Source organism: Mirounga angustirostris, unplaced genomic scaffold (assembly GCF_029215605.1).
Source record: "Mirounga angustirostris isolate CCGP_5_RB_7025 unplaced genomic scaffold, mMirAng1.0.hap1 SCAF_4, whole genome shotgun sequence".
Lineage (NCBI taxonomy): Eukaryota > Metazoa > Chordata > Mammalia > Carnivora > Phocidae > Mirounga > Mirounga angustirostris.
Genome location: NW_026991712.1, coordinates 111,167,158 through 111,194,119, shown reverse-complemented (window position 1 = coordinate 111,194,119; position 26,962 = coordinate 111,167,158). Strand labels below are relative to the sequence as shown.

General features: G+C 39.7%; 2 protein-coding genes across 5 annotated transcripts in view; one reads left to right on the top strand and one right to left on the bottom strand.

The window, feature by feature from the left end:
- ALG14 (ALG14 UDP-N-acetylglucosaminyltransferase subunit) overlaps window positions 1-17,129 on the bottom strand; it is a 105,688-nt gene extending 88,559 nt beyond the window's left edge. For 3 of the 4 annotated variants that reach the window (XM_064588780.1, XM_064588777.1, XM_064588779.1), the window contains exons 1-2: window positions 16,899-17,129; window positions 12,255-12,406 (exon numbers count right to left, since the gene is read on the bottom strand). In XM_064588780.1, coding sequence (XP_064444850.1) covers window positions 12,255-12,406; window positions 16,899-17,034 — 288 coding nt within the window. In that variant the 5' untranslated portion in view covers window positions 17,035-17,129. The remainder of the gene's footprint in view (window positions 1-12,254; window positions 12,407-16,898) is intronic. The other variant, XM_064588778.1, reaches the window with a different exon arrangement.
- The window catches only part of TLCD4 (TLC domain containing 4), a 104,178-nt gene continuing 94,332 nt past the window's right edge, over window positions 17,117-26,962 (top strand). The window contains exons 1-2 of the mRNA XM_064588776.1: window positions 17,117-17,313; window positions 24,972-25,162. The gene's annotated coding sequence lies outside the window, so the exon portion shown is untranslated. The remainder of the gene's footprint in view (window positions 17,314-24,971; window positions 25,163-26,962) is intronic.

The following is a 26,962-nucleotide window of genomic DNA, read 5'->3' as shown; positions in this document are numbered from 1 at the left end:
TTTTTGAATTTTTCTTTTTCCCTTTCCACCAACATCTTATCAATCCCTTTTAATTTTTCATTTTTAGAGTCATATTCTATTCCTTCATAGTAGTTAACCTTATTTTTGGTATATATATGTAAGTTGTTCTCTCTTTAAAATTTTGGGATACAGTTTCTTCTAACAGACCAAAATATACCCTAAATCTCTACTGTATGGCTTTATTCTAGTCTCCCGCCTAATCACATTCTCTCCCTTTTTTTTTAAATCCTCTTCTTTCTTTTTTCAACCAACTTCTTATCAATTCCTTTTATAAAATCTTCTATAATTTTCATCTTTACAGTCATATTCCATCCCTTCATCGTATTTACCCTTACTTTTGTACATATGTAAGTTTTTCTTGCTTTAAAATTTTGGGAGGCACTTTCTTCTAACAGACCAAAATATGCCCAAAATCTAGTGTGTGGCATTGATCTATGCACCAACCTGATCATATTTGATCATATTCTGTTTTTTTGTTTGTTTGTTTTTATCTTTTTCTTTTTTCTTTCTTTCCCTTTATTTTCCCCCGGTTTCAGGTCTCTTCTGATTTGTTTAGTGTATATTTTTCTGGGGTTGTTGTTACCCTGTTAGCATTTTGTTCTCTCATTCATCTATTCTCCTCTGGACAAAATGACAAGATGGAAAAAATCACCTCAAAAAAAAAGAATAAGAGGCAGTACCAACTGCCAGGGACCTAATCAATACGGATATTAGTAAGATGTCGGAACTAGAGTTCAGAATGACGATTTTAAAGATACTAGCTGGGCTTGAAAAAAAAGCATGGAAGATATTAGAGAAACCCTTTCTGGAGAAATAAAAGAACTAAAATCTAACCAAGTCAAAATCAAAAAGGCTATTAATGAGGTGCAATAAAAAATGGAGGCTCTAACTGCTAGGACAAATGAGGCAGAAGAGAGAATTAGTGATATAGAAGACCAAATGATGGAAAATAAAGAAGCTGAGAAAAAGAGAGATAAAAAACTACTGGATCATGAGGGCAGAATTTGAGAGATAAGCGATACCATAAGATGAAACAATATTAGAATAATTGGGATCCCAGAAGAAGAAGAAAGAGAGGGGAAGATGGTATATTGGAGCAAATTATAGCAGAGAACTTCCCTAATTTGGGGAAGGAAACAGGCATCAAAATCCAGGAGGCAGAGAACCCCGCTCAAAATCAATAAAAATAGGTCAACACCCCAACATCTAATAGTAAAACTTACAAGTCTCAGAGAAAAAGAGAAAATCCTGAAAGCAGCTCGGGAGAAGAGATATGTAACCTACAATGGTAGAAACATTAGATTGACAACAGAGACCTATCCACAGAGATCTGGCAGGCCAGAAAGGACTGGCATGATATATACAGAGCACTAAATGAGAAAAATATGCAGCCAAGAATACTATATCCAGCTAGGCTGTCATTAAAAATAGAAGGAGAGATAAAAAGCTTCCAGGACAAACAAAAACTAAAGGAATTTGCAAACACGAAACCAGCCCTACAAGAAATATTGAAAGGGGTCCTCTAAGCAAAGAGAGAGCCTAAAAGTAACATAGACCAGAAAGGAACACAGACAATATACAGTAACAGTCACCTTACAGGCAATACAATGGCACTAAATTCCTATCTTTCAATAGTTACCCTGAATGTAAATGGGCTAAATGCCCCAATCAAAAGACACAGGCTATCAGATTGGATTAAAAAACAAGACCCATCAATTTGCTGTCTGCAAGAGACTCATTTTAGACCCAAAGACACCCCCAGATTGAAAGTGAGGGGGTGGAAAACCATTTACCATGCTAATGGACACCAAAAGAAAGCTGGAGTGGCAATCCTTATACCAGACAAATTAGATTTTTTTTTAAAGATTTTATTTATTCATTTATTTGAGATAGTGAGAGAGAGAGAGAGAGAGAGCACATGAGAGGGGGGAGGGTCAGAGGGAGAACCAGACTCCCTGCCAAGCAGGGAGCCCGATGCGGGACTCGACCCCGGGACTCCAGGATCATGACCTAAGCCGAAGGCAGTCGCTTAACCAACTGAGCCACCCAGGCGCCCAACAAATTAGATTTTAAACCAAAGACTATAATAAGAGATGAGGAACGATACTATACCATACTTAAACGGTCTATCCAACAAGAAGATCTAACAATCGTAAATATCTATGCCCCTAACATGGGAGCAGCCAGTTATATAAGCCAATTAATAAGAAAAGCAAAGAAACACATCGACAACAATACAATAATAGTGGGGGACTTTAACACCCCCCTCACTGAAATGGACAGATTATCTAAGCAAAAGATCAACAAGGAAATAAAGACTTTAAATGACACACTGGACCAAATGGACTTCACAGATATATTCAGAACATTCCATCCCAAAGCAATAGAATACACATTCTTCTCCAGTGCCCATGGAACATTCTTCAGAATAGATCACATCCTAGGTCACAAATCAGGTCTCAACTGGTACCAAAAGATTGGGATCATTCCCTGCATATTTTCGGACCACAATGCTTTGAAACTAGAACTCAATCACAAGAGGAAAGTCGGAAAGAACTCAAATACATGGAGGCTAAAAAGCATCCTACTAAAGAATGTATGGGTCAACCAGGAAATTAAAGAAGAACTAAAAAAAATTCATGGAAACAAATGAAAATGAAAACACAACTGTTCAAAATCTTTGGGATGCAGCAAAGGCAGTCCTAAGAGGGAAGTTTATAGCAATACAAACCTTTCTCAAGAAACAAGAAAGGTCTCAAATACACAAACTCACCATACACCTAAAGGAGCTGGAGAAAAAACAGCAAATAAAGCCTAAACCCAGCAGGAGAAGAGAAATAATAAAGATCAGAGCAGAAATCAATGAAATAGAAACCAAAAGAACAGTAGAACAGATCAATGAAACTAGGAGCTGGTTCTTTGAAAGAATTAACAAGATTGATAACCCCCTGGCCAGACTTATCAAAAAAAAAAAAAAAAAAGAAAAGAAATGACCCCAATAAATAAAATCATGAATGAAAGAGGAGAGATCACAACCAACACCAAAGAAATACAAACAATTATAAGAACATATTATGAGCAACTCTATGCCAGCAAATTACATAATCTGGAAGAAATGGATGCATTCCTAGAGATGTATCAACTACCAAAACTGAACCAGAAAGAAATAGAAAACCTGAACAGACCTATAACCACTAAGGAAATTGAAGCAGTCATCAAAAATCTCCCAAAAAACAAAAGCCCAGGGCCAGATGGCTTCCCAGGGGAATTCTACCAAACATTTCAAGAAGAATTAATACCTATTCTTCTGAAACTGTTCCAAAAAATAGAAATGGAAGGAAAACTTCCAAACTTGTTTTATGAGGCCACCATTACCTTGATCCCAAAACTAGACAAAGACCCCATCAAAAAGGAGAATTACAGACCAGCATCCTTGATGAACACGGATGTAAAAATTCTCACCAAAATACTACCCAATAGGATCCAACAGTACATTAAAAGGATTATTCACCACGACCAAGTAGGATTTATCCCTGGGCTGCAAGGCTGGTTCAACATCCACAAATCAATCACTGTGATACAATACATTAATAAAAGAAAGAACAAGAACCATATGATCCTCTCAATAGATGCAGAAAAAGCTTTTGACAAAGTACAGCATCCTTTCTTGATCAAAACTCTTCAGAGTACAGGGATAGAGGGTACATACCTCAATGTCATAAAAGCCATCTATGAAAAACCCACAGTGAATATCATTCTCAATGGGGAAAAACTGAGAGCTTTCCCCCTAAGGTCAGGAACACGGCAGGGATGTCCACTATCACCACTGCTATTCAACATAGTATTAGAAGTCCTAGCCACAGCAATCAGACAACAAAAAGAAATCAAAGGCATCTGAATCAGCAAAGAAGAAGTCAAACTCTCACTCTTTGCAGATGATAATGACACTTTATATGGAAAACCCAAAAGACTCCACCCCAAAACTGCTAGAACTCATACAGGAATTCAGTAAAGTGGCAGGATATAAAATCAATGCACAGAAATCAGTGGCATTCCTATACACCAAAAACAAGACAGAAGAAAGAGAAATTAAGGACTCGATTCCATTTACAATTGTACTCAAAACCATAAGATACCCAGGAATAAATCTAACCAAAGAGGCAAAGAATCTGTACTCAGAAAACTATAAAATACTCATGAAAGAAATTGAGGAAGACACAAAGAAATGGAAAAACGTTCCATGCTCATGGACTGGAAGAACAAGTATTGTGAAGATGTCAATGCTACCTCGAGCAATCTACACATTCAATGCAATCCCTATCAAAATACCATCCATTTTTTTCAAAGAAATGGAACAAATAATCCTAAAATTTGTATGGAACCAGAAAAGACCCTGCATAGCCAGAGGAATGTTGAAAAGAAAAGCAAAGCTTTTGTTGTCCAATTATTGGCATATCATTTTTCATAGTAGTCTCTAATAACCCTTAGTATTTCTGTGGTGTTGGTTGTTACTTCTACAGTGAGACACCTCCTTACCCCTGTCAGAATGGCTTGAATCAAAAAGAAATAACAAAGAGGTGGTGAAGATGTGCAGAAAAAGGAACTCTTGTGCACTGTTGGTGGGAATGCAAACTGCGGCAGCCACTGTGGACAACTGTACGATGATTACTCAAAATACTAAAAATAGAAATACCATATGAGGGGCGCCTGGGTAGCTCAGTCAGTTAAGCATCTGCCTTTGGCTCAGGGCATGATCCTGGAGTCCCAGGATAGAGTCCGGCATCGGGGGGTCCCTGCTCAGCGGGGAGTCTGCTTCTCCCTCTGACCCTCTCCTCTCTGGTGCTTTCTCTCTCTCTCTCAAATAAATAAATAAAATCTTTAAAAAAAAAAAGAAAAAAGAAATAGCATATGATTCAATAATTCCACTATTGGGTATTTATCCAAGAAAACAAAAACACTAATTTGAAAAGATATACACACCCCATGTTTACTGCAGCATTATTTACAATCAGCATTATTTACAATAGCCAAGATATGGAAGCAACCCAGTGTTCACTGACAGATGAATGGATAAGATGATATGGTATATACATATGTATATACATATATACAATGGAATATCAGCCATAAAAAAGGATAAAATCTTACCATTTGTGATAAGAGGGATGGACCTAAAGAGTATTATGTTAAGTGAAGTAAGTCAGACAGAGAAAGACAAATACCATACGATTTCACTTATATGTACAATCTAAAAAACAAAACAAATGAACAAACAAAAAGCAGGAACAGACCCATAAACACAGAGAACAAACTAATGGTTGCCAGAGGGAAAGCAGCTAGGAGGATGGGCAAAAGGGGTGAAGTGGGGGTACAGGCTTTCAGTTATGGAATGAATAAACCACAGGAGTAAAAGGTACAACATAGGGAATATAGTTAATGGCATTGCAATTGTGTTTTATGGTGACAGATGGTAGCTACACTTTGGGTGAGCATAGCCTAATGTATAAACTCATCAAATTGTTATGCTGTACACCTGAAACTAATGTAACATTGTATGTCAACTATACTTCAGTTAAAGAAAAAGTAAAAAATAAATAAATAAAAGTCAGATCATATCACTCCTCTACCTAAAACCTCCCAATGGCTCCCCATTTCACACAAGGGGGAAAAAAGTCTAAGACTAAAAATGGATCACAACGTCTTAAAAAAAGTCTGATCTCGGGAGGCCTGGATGGCTCAGGTGGTTAAGCGTCTGTCTTCAGCTCAGGTAATAATCCCAGGGTCCTGGGATCAAGTCCCGCATCTGGCTCCTTGTCAGCGAGGGGCCTGCTTCTCCCTCTGCCTGCCGCTCCCCCTGCTTGTGCTCTCTCTCTCTCTCTCTGACAAATAAATAAATAAAATCTTAAAAAAAAAAAAATCTGATCTCAATATCCTCACCTGTTATTTCAAAAACATGCCAGGTACAGCCCCACCTCAGGGTCTTCTTTGCAGTTATTGTTTCCTCTCCAAGAATTCTCTTTCCCCAGATGGCTTTATACTTTCACTTCCCTCTCAGGTATTTGTTCAAATGTCACTTTTCTGGCCATTTTGCCTAAAATTGCAGCCTCCCTTTATCCACCCCCCCCCCCAATATTCTGTATTCCCTTCCCTGGCTTTAGTTTTCTCCTTAGCATTTAACACTAATGCATTATACATTTTACTTGATTATCTTGTTTACTGTCTTCCCATTGGAATGTAAGCACCATCAGGGCAGAGATTCTTACATGTTTTATTCACTACTATATCACTAACATTCAGAAAGTATTCAATAAGTATTTATTAAATAAATGAATGAATGCTAAATATACATTTATGAAGGAAAAAAATTCAACCTAGAATTCTAAATGTAGAATGCAATCAAAGGAAGGTCAAAACCAACACATATTCTCAGGCAAACAAAAAACATGGAAAAAATAAATCACTTATAGACCTTCCATGGAAGAATAAAAGATATACTCTGGTAGAAAGACATTGGATCCAAAAGGAATAGCAGGAATAAGCAAAGAAAATAAATCTAAATAAGCACTGACTGTGTAAAACAATAATAGTAATAAGTAATTTGGGTGGTATAAAAACAAAGTAGAACCAAAACAATAATATGTAAGATGGGAAGAGGTGTTTACAGTTAAAATATTCTAAAAGCCTTGTTTTTCAGGAGGAGGATGGAGATATTAAGTTTTTGACTTTAAGTCAGGTAACCATGTAGACAATTTAAGAATAACATCTTTGAGAATAGAATATTTTCCATTCCAGGAGAAGGGAAAAAGGGAGGATAAAGAAAGCTCACTTAATCCAAGCAGAAGACAGAAAAGGAGGATAAAAAGATTCAAAGAAAATGATGGTCAGTAAAAAGAGCCAAATAAAATAGTAGAAACAAATCTAATACATTAATAATCACAATAAATGTGCATGTACCAAACATGCTAGTTAAAAGACAATGATTCTTGGTTTTGAATTTTAAAAATTGTGTTACATGTCGTTTAAAAAGATACACCTAGGGCACCTGGGTGGCTCAGTTGGTTGGGCGACTGCCTTCGGCTCAAGTCATGATCCTGGAGTCCCTGGATCGAGTCCCGCATCAGGCGCCCTGCTCGGCGGGGAACCTGCTTCTCCCTCTGGCCCTCCCCCCTCTCATGTGCTCTCTCTCTCATTCTCTCTCTCTCAAATAAATAAATAAAATCTTAAAAAAAAAAAAAAGATACACCTAAAACATAACAACCACCAAAAGGTAAAAATAAAGAGATGGACAAAGATAAACGATGTGAACACTATAGCATAGATTACAAAAGGGCAAGAGAATGTTATGAAAATATTTATGCCAACACATTTGTAAACTCATAAAAAATAGATATATTCCTAGAAAAATATCTTAGCAAAATTGACTTAAGAACAAACAGGAAGCCTGAAAAGTCTATAACCATAATAAAAAGAACACAACAGGGCCAGATATTTTTATAAACAAGTTCTATAAAATTTAAAAAGTAACTCCATATTTATACAAATTCCTTCCCCAAATAAGATGCTGTATACTCACATGATCAGATTAGTGTAACCTTGATACCAAAACTAAAGAACAGCACAAGAAAGGAAAAGTATGGGGCAATCTCATGCATGAACATTAATACAATAATTCCTAAACAATATACTTGCAAACAAAATCCAGCAATGCGTTAAAATGTAACTCACTATGCACAAACTAGGTTTATTCCAAGAATTCAACAACAATTCATACCTTGTAACTGCCCACGAAAATAGATAAAATGGAAAAAACAATATGATCATCTGAGATAAAGAAAAGACATTTGATAAAAATCAACAACCAAATACGATTTAAAATTAAACTCCTGGCAAATTTTTAAAATCATAAAGACTATAAAGATGACCACTATACTGCTTCTATTAGTTACTGTTCTGGAAGTTCTAAAAACAAAATGAGAAAAAGAAATAAAAGGTGTAAAGATTAGAAAGAATCATAATTGTTACTATTTGCAGATGGTATTATCTTTGTAGATAGCATAAAAGTGTACAAATTACTGGAATTAATTAGAATGTGGCAAAGTGATTCTTATAAGATCACTATACTCAAATCAATTATATTTCTCTATACTGTAACACAGGAAATCCCATTAAAAGGTATATCACTTACAGCAATAAGACAATACAAGGTACACAGAATAAAAACAACAAAAAATATACAAGTCTCTCGTGAAGAAAATTAGAAATGTTACTGAAAAGCATTAAAGGAAACCTAAATAATGCAGAGACAGACAATGTCCCTGGATAGGAAGATACCATTATATAGATTTAAGTTCTCCTCAAACTGATGCATTGATTCAATTCAAATAAAAATTTTTACATGTTTCTTTGTGAACTTGCCCAAGCTAACTCAGAAACCCATGGGAAAAAAGAAAGAACCCCTAAGATACTTCTGAAGAGTAAGACTACGGGAGCTTGATATTAGGAATAGACAAACAAACCAGTCAACAAAGAGGAAAGCTCACATACAGATCTTTACATACACAGAAACTTGATATAACAGTGGTAGCATTGCAGATCAGTGAAAAAAGGAGTATTCAATAAATAGTGTTGAGCCAGTGCTGGTAGCTACTGCACGAGACATTAAGATCTAGATTGTTCAATATTCTTGGCTAATAAGGGCTCTGCCGGCAAACGTATTGATCACTACCAATTTCTGCAATGAGACTCCTTCTCCCCAGTCTTGTGAGCTCCATGGGAGGTATAATGGATAGCTGTCTAGGGGGCTGCAGGTACAACTCCCCTAAGCTATAGGGAAAAAAAGAGAAGAGTAAGTGGATTCCTCCCTTGAGCAAAGCTTGGTGGGAAGGTGTCTCTCCACCTGGCCTCCCCCCCAAGTGTAGCATATGGTGTAGCCAGCAGAAACGACAACTCATGCTACCACCCTCAACAGCTCTCTCTGCATCTCTGCAGAAACTCTTCCCAGCTTCAGATTCATGAGTAGAGATCCTTTTAGGAATGAGGTAGTATTTTTTCTCTAAAAAGGGTCGCATTGCCCCAGCAGTAAATTAACTGATGGAAGAAAGTAGTCTAAGAGAGATGCTTAGTCCTACACTGGTGGTACCACTTTGAGAGGAAGACAAAATAATGGCACTTTAAAAATTCAAAATCTTTGGCTTTTGGATTAAAGTGAATCAAACCTTGTATGGACCTATAGGGCATTATGTTAACTAAAATATGTCAGACAGAGAAAGACAAAGACCATATGATCTCACTTATAATGGAATCTAAAAAGCAAAAGAAACAAACAAACGAACAAAGCATAAACAGACCCATAAAAGCAGAGAACTGGTGGCTGCCAGAGAGAGCGTGAGGGATGGGCAAAATAGGTGAAGGGGGATGGGAGGTAAGGCTTCCAGTTATGGAATATATAGGTCACAGGAATCAAAAGTTCCGGCACAGGGAATACAGTCAAGGATACTGTAATAGTGTTGTCTGGTGACAGATGGGAGCTATACTTGTGGTGAGCACAGCATAATGCACAGAGTTGTCATATCACTATGCTGTACACCTGAAACTAGTGTAACATTGTGTGTCAGATAAACTTCAATTAAAAAATAAATAAAATAAAGTGAATGACACCCAACTTACAGGGTTCTAAAGTGTCTATAACAATCTTCCTGTAGGGGCCCCTGCGTGGCTCAGTTGGTTAAGTGTCCAACTCTTGATTTTGGCTCAGGTCATGATCTCAGAGTCCTGAGATCGAGCCCTGAGATCAAGTCCACGTTGAGCATGGAGGCTGCTTAAGATTCTCTCTCTTCCAGGGCGCCTGGGTGGCTCAGTCATTAAGTCTGCCTTCGGCTCAGATCATGATCCCAGGGTCCTGGGATCGAGCCCAGCATCGGGCTCCCTGCTCAGCGGAAAGCCTGCTTCTCCCTCTCCCTCTCCCACTCCCCCTGCTTGTGTTCCCTTTCTCACTGTGTCTCTCTCTGTCAAATAAATAAATAAAATCTTTAAAAAAAAAAAAAAGATTCTCTTTCCCTCTGCCCCTCCCCCTCTCAAAAAAACCAACCCACACTCTTCCTGTATATAACAATCTTCCAAATGTTCCATTAAACCACGAAATTCAGCAAATATTCAATATGTATGCTAAATTAAAACTGTAGCCTCTAAATGGATGCAACTTCAGAAAGAAGAATATATATGCTAATAATTGGGTAAAAAGATACCTGTTCCTTATGAAAACAATAACAATTTGTAATTATTCAACTTTTATATTTTTTAAGTAGTCTTTACAACTGCTAAATTATAATACTATATTCCACTTGTGTAAAAAGTCACCACTGTATTCTCCAAATTCTCCACCAATTCTAATATACCCTCTAAGATAAGAGATTCAATGACAGTTTTAGTCTCTGATGCCTTGAATAATCCCCAAAGCATTCTTTTTTACTTAGTTTATTGGATTGGAAAAGAATGCACAGAAGAGGCAGAGTGGCCTATGCAGAAAAAGTTTTGGAGAAGACATGTTTAGGTAAGTGCCACATATCAGGTGGACCTTATTTATACTTCTGGGTCTCCATTTTCTCATTTGTAAAATAAGTATGGTATTATCTGTCTTGCACATTATTAAAAGGATCAGTTACACACACAGGGATGAATAGTGTCCCCCCAAAATTCCTGTCTATTTGGAATCTGTCAGTGTGACCTTATTTGGAAAAAGGTCTTGTAGGTGGAATCAAGTTAAGATGAGGTCATACTGAATGTGTCTGGGCCCTATATCCAATGACTGGTGTCTTTATGAGAAGGGCATGTGAAGACAGAGACACAGGAATGGCCCTATGACAATGGAGGCAGAGATTAAAATGATGCTGCTATAAGCCAAGGAATGCCAAGGAGTGTTGGCAACCATCAGCAGCTAGTAAGAGGCAAGGAAGAATTCTCCCCTAGGGTCTTCAGAGAGAACGTGGCCCAGTCAAATCCTTGATTTCAGATTTCTAGCCTCTGGAACTGTGAGAGAATACATTTCTGCCCTTAGTCACCCAGTGTGTGGTACTTTGTTTCAGAGGCCATAAGATTCCCAAAACAGAAATGAAGCATTTGGCTTACCCCCCCCACACAGAGAAAACATACCGCAGCATTTTGTTCTGGCTGAATAACAACAGCCAGATTCTGATCCTGTTTGACATGCAATCTCCAAGAACACATTCTAACAGTGTTGTAGTTAGGGATCACGTTTACACAGTTGACCACAACTCAATTGAAACAGGCTTTAAAAAGGTGTGGAGGTGGGGTGAGGTGAGGAAGTGAGAGAGGAAATGAGGGGGAGTAGGAGAGTGGCGGTATTAGTGGATCTGAATTTCCCACACAGATGCAGCCAGACCTCTGGAGTTCCTGAAGGCAGGTCTTACCACCTGGTTCCTCATTTTACTCTTCCTGTGTATTAACATCATTCTTTTCTCCAACTATAGTCTATCTTTACCTGGCAGGTGAAAACATGACTGCCAGGAGCTCCCAAATTTTATCTTTTACAGAGTTTGTCCCCAAAGAAAGACTGCCTCCATTTTCTGGATCCCCAAGTCCAAAAAGCCCAGGGAAACACTGAATAGCCTGAGCTGGGTCAGCTTCCATTCCTGAACTACCTGTTGCTGCTCCTTGGCTGGGCAGGTACCAGAGGGAGGGATGGATGGAGACAATCTACCCAAGGGACAGCTCTAGTTTCCTTCCTTGATAAAGAAGTCATTTCACTTTTGTTCTTTTACCCCTAATTCTGACTAAAATGCTAAACTGAAGTGAGCAACCAGAGATAGAGAAGTTAATTTTAAAGGCAGATTCAAATACAATTTGAAGAATAAGAAGTAGTCATAGATACATCATCAAGAAATGCAATACACTGATAAAGAACTTTAGTGAAGAGCCAATAAGCACATGAACCAGATGCTTTATGTAAGTTTAAATTTTCCTAGCTGGAATTAATTGAAACACAATTTCCCCTATTTAAAAGAATAAAAGAGAATATAAGAAACTAAACTGCCACTTGAAGATGTAGTTTAAAGAAATTCTTATCTTTTGGTAGTAGAGGAACTATATTTCACCAGCAATAAACATTTGACTGCCCTGTGTGGGCAGGGCACTGAGGTGCCACGAGATTGTTTCCAGAGATAATTCAACTCAATATTCAACTTTTAACTTTCTTAGAAATATAAATGATCACTTACCATGGTACTGGGGTCTCTATCAGCTCGATTTAGTTCAAAAGAATTTATTTTATGGGCACTCATTTCATCAGTATCAGCAATGATATAATGTCTAGGAGAGTAAGCATTGGACAGGTTCTCAAGCAGCCTCAGAATCTCAGTGGTGTGCCCACCTGGAAAAAATATTGGAAGGCCTAAGATTAAGAAGCCCACAGTGTGGTTACCAGAGGGGAGGTGGGTGAGGGGATGGGGGAAATAGGTGATGGGGATTAAGGAGTGCACTTGTTGTCATGAGCACCTGGTGTTGTATGGTATAGTGTTCAATCACTACATTGTACACCTGAAACTAATATTACACTGTGTTAACTAACTGGAATTTAAATAAAAACTTAAAAAAAAAGAAACCCCCAATGGCCATATCTATTTGACTGTGTTATACTAATGTTATGTTTTATGTATTTCTCAATAGGTGAAAGGAGCATTTGGAAACAATAATCTATGCCCTTGAATAAATACTACTTTTATATGGGGGAAGAGGATAATAACTTTATAAAACTAAAATTGGCACTAGCAGTAGGTGTTAAGGAAGGCACAAAGAAGTATAAGACACAACTCCTGTTATCAAGAAGCCTGGTGAAAAGGGGAAAGACACACAGACATTTAAAGAGTCATGCAAGACAGCATGAAAAACTTAAATGGGGGCAGAGGTGAGGCAAGCAAATGGTTATGAAAGACCAACCCTGTAAGAGGAAGGGAGATCCCTGGTAAAGGCTGAGAGGACTTGAAAGGTAAAGCTAATGGACAGATAAGAATAGGGAGGCCACTGGCCAAGAGTGGGATTATTAGGACATGAGATGGCAAGAGCTGAGATGTGTGTTCAGGGAATGGTGGGAACACTGTGAAGGAGGGTGAAATCAGATCAGGAAAGTAGCCTGGAAAATGGAAAGACGGTCACTGGGTCACTGAAGGTTTCTGTGCTGAGAAGTAATGTCAATGAGGCATGAGCACTGACCCACAGGACTTGGGGCTTCCTAAGGAAGCCTACTGTTCAGCACTGTAACCCCAGCTCCTGAGAGAGGTCTCAGCATACTACAGGTCGTCAAATATTTACCAGCTTCACCAAAAAACTGTTCAATTTTTGAAACTGTACAATCTCCAAAATTTTAATACTTCTAATTTCAAAACTATGAATTTAAAAATCGACTGTGTACACTGAGGTTTCCTCCATGGGAAAAAAAAACACCAAAGAATATCAACCTCTCATGTAAACTATATAGCATTTAAAGCAAAGCAATCAAACTTCTCTGAGCCCTATCATACCCATTTCGTTTCACTTCATACTCTCTCAGCCTCAGCCAGGTTGATGTCCTTAACATTCTTTGTATTCATCTTATTTGTTACCTCCTCCTTGCCTCTGGTCACAGTGTCCCTCCTATCTACTAAACTCTCCCCCACCAACAACTGTTGTTAGAAAGCGCTTTCAGTAGTAATACAGTGAACATATAGAAGGATAATCAAACAAATTAAGCGTGTGGTTTCTGCCAATGCACATATTTTCTTATAGTAGAAAAGGAAGGATTACTCTCTAGGTTCCAGAAGGAATTAGATATAGAAATAAAATTGGCATAGATTATGTGTAATCATACTTTATAACTTGTCACCCATCTTCTTGTCTGGGGCATGTAATTTACACATCTGATTTATACTCATTTTGGTATTTTTGTTTTTAGCCTTGAGAAAATGTGGTTTGCAAAGTAGGTACTTGTTTTCACAGCTGGACCAATTAAGGATAAAAAGGATAATATCCACATCCCCACTGAAATTAAAGCTTCATTATACCTGCTTTAACAGTCTTCTCTTTTTTTAAAAAGGAAACATTTACTGAATACATTCTTTAAAGATTTAACCTTGCCACGGAATAAAGTCATTAAAATGATGGGCTTTGTCTTCCATTTTACTCTTTTATTAAGACATATTCTTTGGAAACAAAATCTTCTCAGTTTTACTTAAAATATATCCAGAATCCAATCTCCCCCCCGCTTCCCCCCCCCCATCTCCTTTGCTATTACCCTGTTCCAAGCCACATCACCCTCACATCAATTATGACCACGATTTCCTGGTCTGCTCCCCCAGCTCCGCTTGTCCATTCAAGTGTCTACATCAGTCTATTCTCAACACAGCATCCAGTGTGATCCTGTTAGAGAGAGTTGATCAATTTACCTCTGCTCAAAACCCTCCAGTGGCTTCCCTTTTCACATGCAATAAAAGGCATCTTATAATTTGACCCCTTACTTTGTTACCTCATAGACCTCTTCTGCTTCTACCTGGCTTAAGTCTATTCCAGCCACTCTGGCCTCCTTGCTGTTGTTGGGTATCTGTCATCTCCCCTGGGAGCTTTTCCTTACAATTCTGTCTAAAATGCAACCTCCTTCCCCTACCTCATAATATTTATCACCATATAATTTAATATGCAGTCTATTTATTTCTTTTGTTTTTGTCTCCCCTAACCCTTGCTCCACTAGAAGGTAAACTAGATGATGGCAGGGACTTCTGTTCATTTTGTTACTGCCGATCTTCAGTGCCTTGAAAACAGTAGGCACTCCTATAATTGAATGAATGGGTAGATGAGCATTTGGTATTAAATCTAAAATTTGCCTAAGGAAATCATATGATATTTCAAAGAAAAGTAGTAATTTTAATTGATGTTCTTTGAAAATATGTGGTTGATTAATCATATTTTATGGAATCTAAAGATTAGACATTTTTTGGTATTCACGGTAAACACTGAAAAATGCCTTCCCCCTCCTCCAAAATTCTGGCCATGAACTATTAAACTATTTGTCTGATTACAAGTCTTCCTTTGACTTGGAAGATTCTTTGAGGTCCTTGACCTCTCCCTACCCTGAATGGTTTGAATGACAAAGGCACCACTTGCCAGACTAATTCTCAATCTTAATTTTGGTTCCCAGTCCACCAAATCTAATACTGTCAAGTGAATGGCTCTAACATCCATTCATCTATTTGTTCAAGACAGAAACCTGGACATCATTCCTGAGCCTTTCCTTCCTTCATCCCCCGCTTTCAAACCGCCAAGTTCCTACTTGTTTCCCTACCTCAGTCTTTGTCAAAACATTCTCTTGACAATGCTGGCTGGATGATCTTTGTAAAAAGTTTATATTTAATTGGGTCACTCTCCACTCAAAAGTATTTTAAAAGATCCTTTGCTACCAGGACTAACAACAATCACCATTTATTAAATGCTTATTATATGCCAAGCACTTTGCTAAACACTTTTAATATTACATTTAATCTCTCCTCTTCTCATCCCATATTTTTCAAGGTGGAAACAGAAAGTTCAGTGAGGTTAACTAATTTGCCCAAGATCACCAGGTCAGTAAGTGGCAAAGATGTGATTCAACTCCAGGATTATGTCAATCTAGGGCCTGTGGTCCTAACCCCTACACGGTATAAAGCAGTGGAGTAGTGCCAATAATAGCTTTATAGAGCGTGGTTTACAACGCCCTTTGGGATCTGCACTGGGCTTACCGCGCCACGTGGAACTCAAAGCAACAGTGCCCTCCCACCTCTGGCCATTCCAAGTGCTATCAACTTCTTTTCACACCTTCCCAGTCCTCAAAGCCTCTTTGGTTCTTTCCTGGTCATCTTTCAAGTCTCAGTTTAGACACCACTTGTTCCAAGAATTTTCCTGTCTCAAGTTCAGATAAAACGGCGCCCTTCCTGAAGACTGCCATCGCAGCCTATACCTCCCAGATTATAACAAGCACACATTTTGTTTTGTTTTTTGTTTTCTGTTAGTTTTTCTATAATCTCCTTTTCATTCACTGCTGTATCCTTGTACCTTTCACACTGCTTAACTGCCTAGTCACCACTCTGTGGCAAGTAGTAGTAGTAGTCAGTTTTGTTATTTCCAGAGCTTAGCATAGTGCCTGGATTCCCCAAAGGCTCAACATATGTTAACTGAAAAAGTAACGAGTTACACTTGAACACCAGTTTAGAACATTTGCTCATACTGTCAGTATTATTCTAACTGGATACAATCTCCTAGCATTTCTAAGTGTACACGTCAGAACTTTTTGTGAGGGCCTGCAGAGCTGGCAGACTGTTAAATTGTATTACCTGATAGGGCAGCTTGTTGTTCATATGCTGACACAATATTCGGAAATGTGTATTGTTCTGTGGTCAGTAGATAATTGTTTCTAACCTCATGGATTTGTATATTTATAAATGTGACAATTCACTTTGCCTCATTTATCATCTAGTATTCGTGATTCCTAACCTAAATACAAAATGCCTAGATTAATGATGCAAAACAGCTATTTTTAATCAGGAAAATTGTAAGTTAGCAACATAAGGCTTCTGCGTCCTCTCTGCTTAATAATAATTTGTTAGAATAATATACGCTACGTGGAAGCTTAATTACAGACAAGTGTAAGTTACTCATTTGTCCTTAAAAGATGCTTGGGCCGCGTCAGCAAACCAGGATTTCGCCCCTGGGCTGACCGGTTCCGGTTAACACAAAGAAACTACAAATCTCAGCATGCAATGCTCCAAAAAGTACTAAGGAGACTAGAGGAGAGAGTCGCGGTGTACTCTGGGGTTTGTAGTGACCGGCCCAGGCTCGACAGTCACCGCCTCAATACTTACCGGACCCAGCCACCACCAAGAGACTGAGAGACTGACGGGGCACCAGGACCTGAGAATGGAGCACTACCCACAGCCGCAGTGCCAGCAGCGCGGCCACCGCAGCTCCCGCCGCCGCTAGGATAAGGACGCTAGCCATGCAAAGAAACGACGCATGCGTATTATCCCCCCGCGCCGCCGCTCAGAAGCAGTCAAAGTTCAAGAAGTACGGGCTCTGCGGAGACGCAAACGGGGCGTGTCGAGCCTCTTGGTGGGCGGGGCTTGTCTGCGCCAGGAGAAGTTCAGGGCGGGAGGCGGAAGTGCTGGCTCTGGGCACTTTGGTGGCTTCCCTACCGGATTCCATGTGGCTGCCTCCCAAGCATAAACTGAAATTCGGCAAGTTAAACGCAGGACAAGTGTGATTTCCACCCGTGACGAGGTCAGGCCACCTGTGCACCCCAAAGGCTCCGGAGCTCCCAAGTTAGGAGGGGTTCCCGCGCCACTAACTTTGTGAATTCCACCTGAGGCCAATAGCATATATCGCCTTTTTTCTTCCTTCCTTCCTTCCTTCCTTCCTTTCTTTTTTCCTTTTCTTTCTCTTTCCCTTTTCTTTTCTTCCTTTTTCTTTTTTTTTTTAAAGATTTTATTTATTTATTTGACAGAGAGAGGCACAGTGAGAGAGGGAACACAAGTAGGGGGAGTGGGAGAGGGAGAAGCAGACACCCTGCCAAGCAGGGAGCCCGATGCGGGGCTCGATCCCAGGACCCTGGGATCATGACCTGAGCCGAAGGCAGACGCTTAACGACTGAGCCACCCAGGCGCCCCCTTTCCTTCCTTTTTCAATGCCAAGGGAAAAGTTTCTGTTGCAACATGAAGACAGTACTGTGCTTGCCAGTAAAAGTTACCTTCATACAAAAAAGTAAATTTAGGGCCCTCATCAAAATCTCTTTCCCGACACTCGTGTTTTTAACTTTTATAGGCATTTTCACAGATCTGTGCGATCAGAGTGGCCGAGGGTGATCACCTCCAATTATGCCATGATCCTTAGAGGAGTGGAAGCTCAGTGACTCAAGGTAGCAGGATAGAGAAGGCAGCGTCCTACAATTAATATTCAGTTAATTTTACTACAAAGCCAACACCTCCCCTAATCCCAGTTTTGCTTATATTCTGTTGCCTGTGTAATCCACATTGCAGCAATATAAAAATACTGAGATTACAGAAGTCCCCTCACCCCAAGTGTAATTTGCCATCAGTCCCGTACAGACTGTAGGTTAGACAGCGCAAGTATATAGATGAATAAACAGGTCCTGAAAGATGAAACAACTTGCTCACTTGAAATAGTGGCAGATCTAGATTTAGAAACCAGAAATCCTAACTCTGGCATAGGAGTATTACATTTTGTATTCCTTTGCTAAGTTCAGACTTACTTGATTATCACACTTGCCTAGAGCTTAGAATGTGTCTTTTAAAATGCAGTCTCTCAGGAGAGGCCTGGGATCAGGTTATTTAACCAATGTGTCAGTTTCTATCAGCAGTCAAGTTTGGGAAGCATTTAGGGACCTAGCGTCATTTTCTGGTTAATGGATCTCATAGCGCTTCCCATATTCAGTCTCCCATTCAAATCGTCTTAACCCTACATCCTCACAATAAGGCCAAAAGGTGAATATTATTTCCCTCTTTAAGGACAAAGACACAGATTCTATAAAAGTAATATAGTTTGCCTAAGATTTCTTAGCTAGGAAGTGGTGGAGGAAGTTTATAGTTGTGGGCATAGAATTCAGTGCCTCAGATTTTGATGAAATCAGAATCCCCTGGGCTTATAAATACATAGTTCAAAGTCCAGGGATAGGGCCTCTGGCACAGTATAAAAAACAACTTAAGTATATTACAAAGGATGTAGTTTTCTTTCATCTGCCCACTCTGCCATTCCCAGCAATGGCTTCAACCTAAAACTCTCCCCTCATACTTCAAAGAAGATGTTAGCGTCTCAGAAATTACATCCAGATGAGGAAATTTCCGGAGCCAAAAAAGGACATTATCTTGTCATTGGGTCTTTCTTTTTAAGGGTGAGGAAACTTTTTCCCCGAACCCCTCACAGACTTTCTTTCACACTCTCTGGCTATATTTATATCACTTACTTATTCATAAAAGGAATGAGACCTCAAAGCTGGCTGGGGTAGGGTGGAGCATGGCATACAGCTCCCTGTTGTATCTGGTTATTTGGTGGAGGGTGGGTACTGACCACAAAGGTCTCTTGGTGAAGGAAGTTGGAGGAGGGTAGAGGAGAGATGATTGTTGCTTAGGCAAATAATAGTGTTTGGATTGCTGTGAAAATATTGTGTCCCAGATGGCTTTGTAACCTGACACAGGCAATGTAGATTGCAAGCATATTAATAATTACTAGACTGCAGGTCTCGGAAGACACTCTTACATTCTCCTTTACCCCATCGCCTCACTTCAATAATTACTTGTATCTGTAGGAAATACCCTCTTGATCGCATTGGCATGCAGCTGAATGAATGGGGCTGATCAAGCATTTAGGGCTGCCAGTAAATGCAGTGAATTAAAGAGGGAGGAGGAGCAGACATTGTTTAGAATTATTGGTAGAGTTATTTTGAATTAAGGCCAGGGTCAAACCATTCAGTGTTTCTGACAAGGAAGTTGAGTGTAGAGAGGAGCTAGGTGGCAGGCTGGGAGAGGAACAAAGTTGGGAACTCCTAACAAAATGTCTATTAGTCTGTGACAGGCACAAAATGTGTAGGTAATCAGAGGTCAAGAAGCTGTACTGGATTAATCAGGAAAGGCAAGGCTGAGTGATAAGAAGCGGCAACTAAAATTTCTCTTGGGGATTAAATTGCACTGACAACACAGATTACAAATGCATGGAAGTAAATTATAGTGCTGTGAGAGCATGAAAAATGTATTAATAATTGACAAAATGAGTAATGATATTGAGCCATAGCCAATTGTAAGTAATCTGTCTGGGAAGTGATTTTTATTATCTTCTTAAATCTATTTTCCAAGCTTTTATGGCAGATATCTATTATTCATGAATGTTAAAAAAGTTAAAATTATTTTGCACTATTCAGTAGGATTGTGCTTGTTCATTTATTTAACATATTTAATGAGCACCTGCTATGTGCTAGATTTAGGTACAGGAGATCTCGTATGAATAGGACAATAGCCCAGACAAGAAACTTAGACTAGAAAGATGATAGTGGAGAGAGAAGAGGGTTTGGAAGGAAGATTTGAGATACATTTTATGGATAGAGTTGTTAAGACTCATTGATGGATTAGATATTGGGGATCAAGATGGCTCCTAGAGTTTTGGCTTCAAAACTGGTTGGATGGTGTCATTTGCTAAGAATAGATGGACAGGAAGAGAAACAGGCTTTTGTGGGTAGACACAGGGGAGGAGAGGATGAAAATGAAGTGTTCTGTTTTGGATGTTAGTTTGACTAGCCTGTTAGATATCTAAGTGATATGTCAAATAGGTAGTTTCATGTACAAATCTGAAGCTTGGGTCAGAGCTAGAGTTATAAATTTAGAAGTCAGCATATACATGGTACTGAAAGCCATGAGACTGGGTGAGATCACCTAGGGAGGAGTCTAGGTCAATCCCGTGCAATAGAACTTTCTGCAACAATGTGAAGGTTTTATGGCCATGTTGCTCACTATCTACATGTGTCTATTGAGCACTTGAAATGTGGGTAGTGCGATTGAGGAACTAAATCTTAATTTTACTTCATTTAAATTATTTTAAATTTAAATAGACACATGTGGCTAGTGGCTACTCTATTGGACAGCTCAGGATTGAGAAGAATATGGGGTCATTAACATTTAGCGGTCTAGTAAGGGAGATTTAGCCAGCAAGGAAGATAGAGAAGGGCAAGCCAGGGAGATAGAAGGACAATCAGGAAAGAGTGGTGGCCACAAAAACCAAGAGAGGAAAATGATTCAAGAATGGGAGTGTGGTCAGCTATGTCACATGCTGTTCATAGTTGGGATCAGATGACTTGAAAACAAATTCATCACTGAGGAGTTAAGTGAGAGCAGCATTTCCATGGAATGGTGGTTGTAGAAGGCAGTTGGAAATGGGCAGAAGAGAGAATGGGAGATGAAGAAAAGCAGTGTCTATAGACAATTATTTCAAGTTTTTCTTTGAAGGGGAATGGAGAAATTAGATGAGAAATGAAGGAGAATTTGGAATTGAGGAAACTTATTTTTTGAGATGGGAGTTACTGGACATATTAATTTGAATTTTAAAATGATCCAGTGGAGGAAAATTGATACAGGAGAGAAAGGGAATGAGAGAGTAGGAACAAAGTTCTTCAAAAGATGAGGGTTGGAATATACAACACAAGTGGAGGGGTTGGGCTTTGATAGGAGGAGGGACCCTTATCCCATGGTAACAGGATATAAGGCAGGGATATAATGCAGGTGCTGGGAGGTTTACAGAATTGGTGGTGAATAGATGAGGGGAGGGTTTGGGGATATGGGGTACAGAGTGTGAGAGGCTTGAGGAGAAAGAAGTTAGGAAATAATCATCTTGAAAAGTAATTGGCATATTCACCAGGATCGGCGTAGGATTTCTGGGCAGTTTGGAATGCCCATTTGAAGCATGTGATAACAAATTTAGAGAGAAACCATTCAGCATAATTTTATGTCTTTTTCCCCACTGGAAAAGGCAGATAGTTGGCTTTAACCAAAGTTAGATTTTTGACAGGTGAATACATTAGCGAGGTAAGATTCTTAAGGGAGCAAGGTCCATGGAACTTTCTCTGGGCATAGTGGGAAGTGAAGACAGGAGGGTAAAGGTAGGAGAGTGGAAATAGTGGCAGAGTGTAAAGTCAGGGGATTGGAAGCCTAAAGAAGGTTGAAAAATTGCAATGAAAGAACTAGAGCCAGTGAACTGTAGAGATAAGAGGTGGTGGTCAGAGGGTGGGATGCTTGAAGTCAATATTGTGTTATTACTGATAGTAGTTTTTAGGGTGTCACTCTAAGAATGGATCAAAAAGATGCAGGGGCCACCACATGAATGCCAAAGTCACTAAGGGGTGGAGAGGAAGATGAGCTCAAGTTTTCAAAAAGTAAAAGTTTGGAAGATGATAGCAACCAAAAAGAACTTTGGGTACAAGCAGGATATCTTCCGTTTGTCCCTCAAGATTCACGCTTCCCCACCCCACCCAGCCATGGGAGCTGAAACCTATGGATTCAATCAGCAGTTTCCTTGCTGTCTTGTTCTGGTTGGGTTTGGCCAATGGGGAGCCTCAGCAGATCTGATGTAGGGAGGCTGTGTCCCTGAATGGGGGGGAGGGGGAGGACTCTGCTCTTCAACATGGCTTCTATACCTCTCTGTCCTGGGCCCCAGAGCTCCCTTTCCTCATTCCTTCAGGCCAAGGGGTGGTGAAAGTTCCACTGTTACTAGCCCTCAGTGACTGCACTATCCCTCGTGCCTTCCTTCCCTCATTCACACCTCTGTAAATCATCCCTTTATTAAATCATCCTCAACTTAATGTAAGTGCGCCATCTATATCCTGTTGGGGTGGTACAACTGCATGACAGGAACTTCAAAGGAGCTAGAGTTTTTAAAAGAAGGAGAAATGGTTTGGAAGCAGTGATGTGGATCAAGAGTTTCCCCACCTTCTGTGGGTGTGTGAGAAACAAATGGCCTCCATTTGAGAGACATATTGAGGAGCAAGTCTTCAGCTTCTACAGGGAAGTGGAGAAGTCATTCAAAAAGAAGTTGAAGATATAAGGGAGGTTTGCAGGTGACAGATTAGGAGGTCCAAAGTATGCTGTGAAGGGTTTGAAGGGTGGTGAGGAATGGGAGTTGGGTCAGATTGGGGGAATTTAAAAGTAACCATGGAGATAAGAATCAGGATGGTAATAGCTAATCTGGGAGGCTTTCTGGGGCTTGGAGTAAATAGGGATGAGGGCAGGCTCTCAATTCATTTCAGTTCAGTTCTATGAGTACCTAATATGTGCAGCTCACTGGGCTAGGTACTGGGATACAGTGGTAAGGCAGTAACAGTTAATACCCAAGCAGTGACTCAACAATGAGCCTGACTGTGTGAACTGCATACCTCTTAACAGGGCCTCCTAGAGAAAAGCCACCCAACCCATGCTTTCATGGGCTGCTTTGGAGTATGGGCCACTAGGGACCCTGGCATGTAGGCCCCTCCTCAGCAGAGGTCAACAATCTTCAGTCCTAATGAAGGTGGTAAAGTACAGATAAAGACTGAAGCTCTTCTGCAAGAGCCAAGAACACCACTTTGGTCAGCATTATGTGTGCCCGTGACAAGGTAAAGCTGGAAGGGAGTTCTTAGTCTGGGCCATAGACAGAGCTGTGGCCACCAGGACTGATGGTTGTATGCCTTACCATCAAAGATCTTCTGGATGGTGTGGTAGGATAGGTGACAGAAATTGTCCCAGTACAATCCAAATCCATAGACAAGACTTTTTTTCCTCGTCAAATATACTAATGTATGTTTAAGTTGCAACCTTTTCCTGGATGAAGCCACTTGCTAGGATTCCTTGAATGCTAACCCTTGAAGGCTAAGGCCATTGTTAATATTTAATTGGCATTTACTGTGCGCTTACTGTATGCCAGGCACTGAGAACGTGAATTAACTAATTCTCACAATAACTCTAATGAGGTAGGCATTATAATGATCCCATTTTACAAATGAAGATACTAAGGTACAGAGAGGTCATTTGCTCTGGGTCAGAAAGCCAGGAATTGGCAGTCAGGATTCCAAAAAGCTCATACTCTTCCCTTCCACAGTATCATTAAAAGAATTTATCATATATTTATATCAGCTGTTATGCTATATATTATTTTTTTTAAAGATTTTGTTTATTTATTTGACACAGAGAGAGAGAGAATGAGAGAGAGCACGTGCACAAGCAGGGAGAGTTGCAGAGGGAGAAGCAGGCTCCTGGCTGAGCAGGGAGCCCGATGTGGGACTTGATCCCAGGACCTTGGGATCATGACCTGACCCGAAGGCAGATGCTAAATGACTGAGCCACCCAGGCACCCTGTTATGCTATCTATTAAGGAAAGAAAGATAGAAATCTACTTTACTATGACTGACTTTTCCTTTATAAAATTAGAGCTAAATAGGAGGCAAAGGATTTTTTAAAAAGTGACCTTTTCAGGGGCACTTGCCTGGCTCAGTTGGTAGAGCACATGACTCTTGATCTAGGGCGTTGTGAGTTCAAGCTCCATGTTGGGTGTAAAGCCTACCAAAAAAAAAAAAAAAAAAAGTGGGTTTTTCATATTCCAGTTAAGAATTGCTTTTCTGTTTTCTAGCTTCTTCTCCAAGTGCATTCCAAAAGGATACTAGATTAAATAGGCATGTCTGTTTGTCTGTCTGTCTGTCTCTCTGTATATAATAACTCTTGATTCATGCCTTGTTTAAGATAAATTTGCAGTGAAATTAACTAGACATTAATTTTATTCTCTTACTTTATGCTCATTTATTGCAGGTATATCTTTCCAGATATGTTTATAAATTCAGCTCCAGCCCTCTACACACACAAAATGCCTTATCAGTTCCAAATTTAGCAAGACAGTAAAATCTTATTTAAAAATACATTCCCAGACTATCACGGTAAGTATCACGCCACGTCATACTGTTCACTAATGACAACCACAACAATAATGGCTCCTTTAAGTTTCAGTTACCGTATTTTCAGTGTTAGACCTATAAGTAAAGTCAGAAACAATTCTATTTCTGCACTAAACACTGCTTGTCTTTGAAGTCTTGCAAATTTATTTTCTTCTCATCCCAACCCTCCCTCCCTGCAGAGCCTCTGCCTGGCACACCTATCAGGTCTGCCTTTTCCTCACTGTATACCTGCGCTTTCTACCCTGTCTTTCCCAAATCCTTTTTTGCTGCCACAGAACTCTTTGTCCTTGGTAGAAACACACAGATTATACCTTCTCTCTTCTCTGACTATACATTGTTCCTGTGAAATTCACATGTGTGATAAAACATGCAGACTGCCATTCAGTAGGCATTCATAAACTTTCTCAACCACCTCTCACAGCCTCCTATGAACTTAAGTACTATTATTATCCCCATTTTGTAGGTGAGGAAGTTGAGGCTTTACCACGCTAACTCATCACTACTGCTGCTTTGATTGGACTTCCTGTGGATGTACTGTGGCCATCTAGTGGCCTCAGGAATATGGTGATGTTACCTAGGGAAGGTACTTACTGCAGAAAACATCATACCTTAAGAAGAGGATAAGAATGAAATATACAGATGTGCTACTTAAAGGTTAGTGTTATTTTCTCCTGCAAGTGTTGTGTAAATAGTATATGACTACATTTCACCACAGCAGGTAAATAACTCTTGCTGTGCCCTTTAACCTGGTTTCTTTTTTTTTTTTTTTTAAAGATTTTATTTATTTATTTGACAGAGAGAGACACAGCGAGAGAGGGGACACAAGCAGGGGGAGTGGGAAAGGGAGAAGCAGGCTTCCCATGGAGCAGGGAGCCCGATGCGGGGCTTGATCCCAGGACCCTGGGATCATGACCTGAGCTGAAGGCAGATGCTCAACAACTGAGCCACCCAGGCGCCCTAACCTGGTTTCTTATCAGCTTCTGCAAGCTTTATTTAATAGCCTGTTCATCTTTCATCAACGTTAGGTGCCCTCTTTATTGTGAATCCCTTCTCAATTTGTTACAAACAGGCTTGTTAATTTACCAACAACAGTTTTTGATAGAAATCTCAAATGACTTAGCTTTTTCCCAAACTTAAGCTTCCCTTCTCCACACCAGTACTCCAGTGGGATCTTTGCTGGTTATATTTGTTTTGGAGTAAGTTAAAAGACAACTTAAATGAACCTGAGAAAGTCTTATCACTTTGTAATACTTGATGAATATTTACCTAGGAAACTGTGGAATGCCTGCGTCTTAACTTAGAAATTTAAAAGAATCTCTAAATTTTCCTTTCTGAATAGGTGCTATACACTAAACAAAACCTCTTATGGTCAGTGTCCTCCATCAATTATGTCCCCTCTTTCCTGAGTCTCTAACCACTGACTCTTGCCATGTCTTTATCCTTAGCCTATAATGCTCAAGTCTCCCCCATTAAAAAATAAAAGCAAAGTCAATAAAACCCTCCATCAGTCTGGCTCAGCATAACTCCTTTAAACTACCAGCCCAACCACATGAAAACGGCACTCCAGTCTTCAACCACACCTTTATGCTTTTGCCAGAGTGTTTTTCCATTCCCAATCTATTTTTATGCAACTGGGCTGTTTCATGAAGCCTTCTGGTGAGCATGGAGCAAAGTTCTATTTCAAGTGTTGAGAGGTGGTCATCTGAGCGGGTAGCCAGGCAGCCGATTCTTGGTGGACTCCTAACATATGGAGGTTCCTCTCAGCATACAGAGGAAGCGTGGCCCTCTCAACACTACAGAATAGGTATTGACTGACACAGGCCTTGCCCTAGAATGACACTGTCTTATGCATAAAGGATACCTCTATAATACCAACCCAAAGAGTGTCTGAGTGTTTAAGAGCTTGGTTGAATTTGTGCTGACCTGACTTGCTCCTACAGAAGGAAACAACAGAGCCTTCCTCTGATAAAACTTGCAAATAAATGGGATACATTAGGTTTGCTCTATCTTAGCCAATCTTCCCTGTCAACCACCACCATATAGCTCTGCAATAACTTTCTGAAAAGACCTAACAAACCACCCAAGAAGGGAACTTTCAGATGCCTTTTCCCCATTTTGTTGCATTTCTTCTTAGTCTCTCAGTCTAGTGGCTCCTCTCATCCTTCAGAAATATTCAACCACTTCCCACCAAAGGATGTTTTATCCCTTAGTTTCTTTTCCCATATCTCAGTGCCAGACTTCATCTGAATGAGCATCCTTTTTTTTTTATTTCCCTCAGTCATTTGGGACTCCAGAGGATAATGGGCTTAAGTCTCATGACTAAGGGTGAAGGTAAATCTCCCAATAGTTGTTTCTTCCCACCACGGTGATCTCTATGCTATCTAAAATATAAGCACACATTGCAACACAATTATTTTCCTCAGAGACAATCCAATCCAATCCTTTCTCCATGAA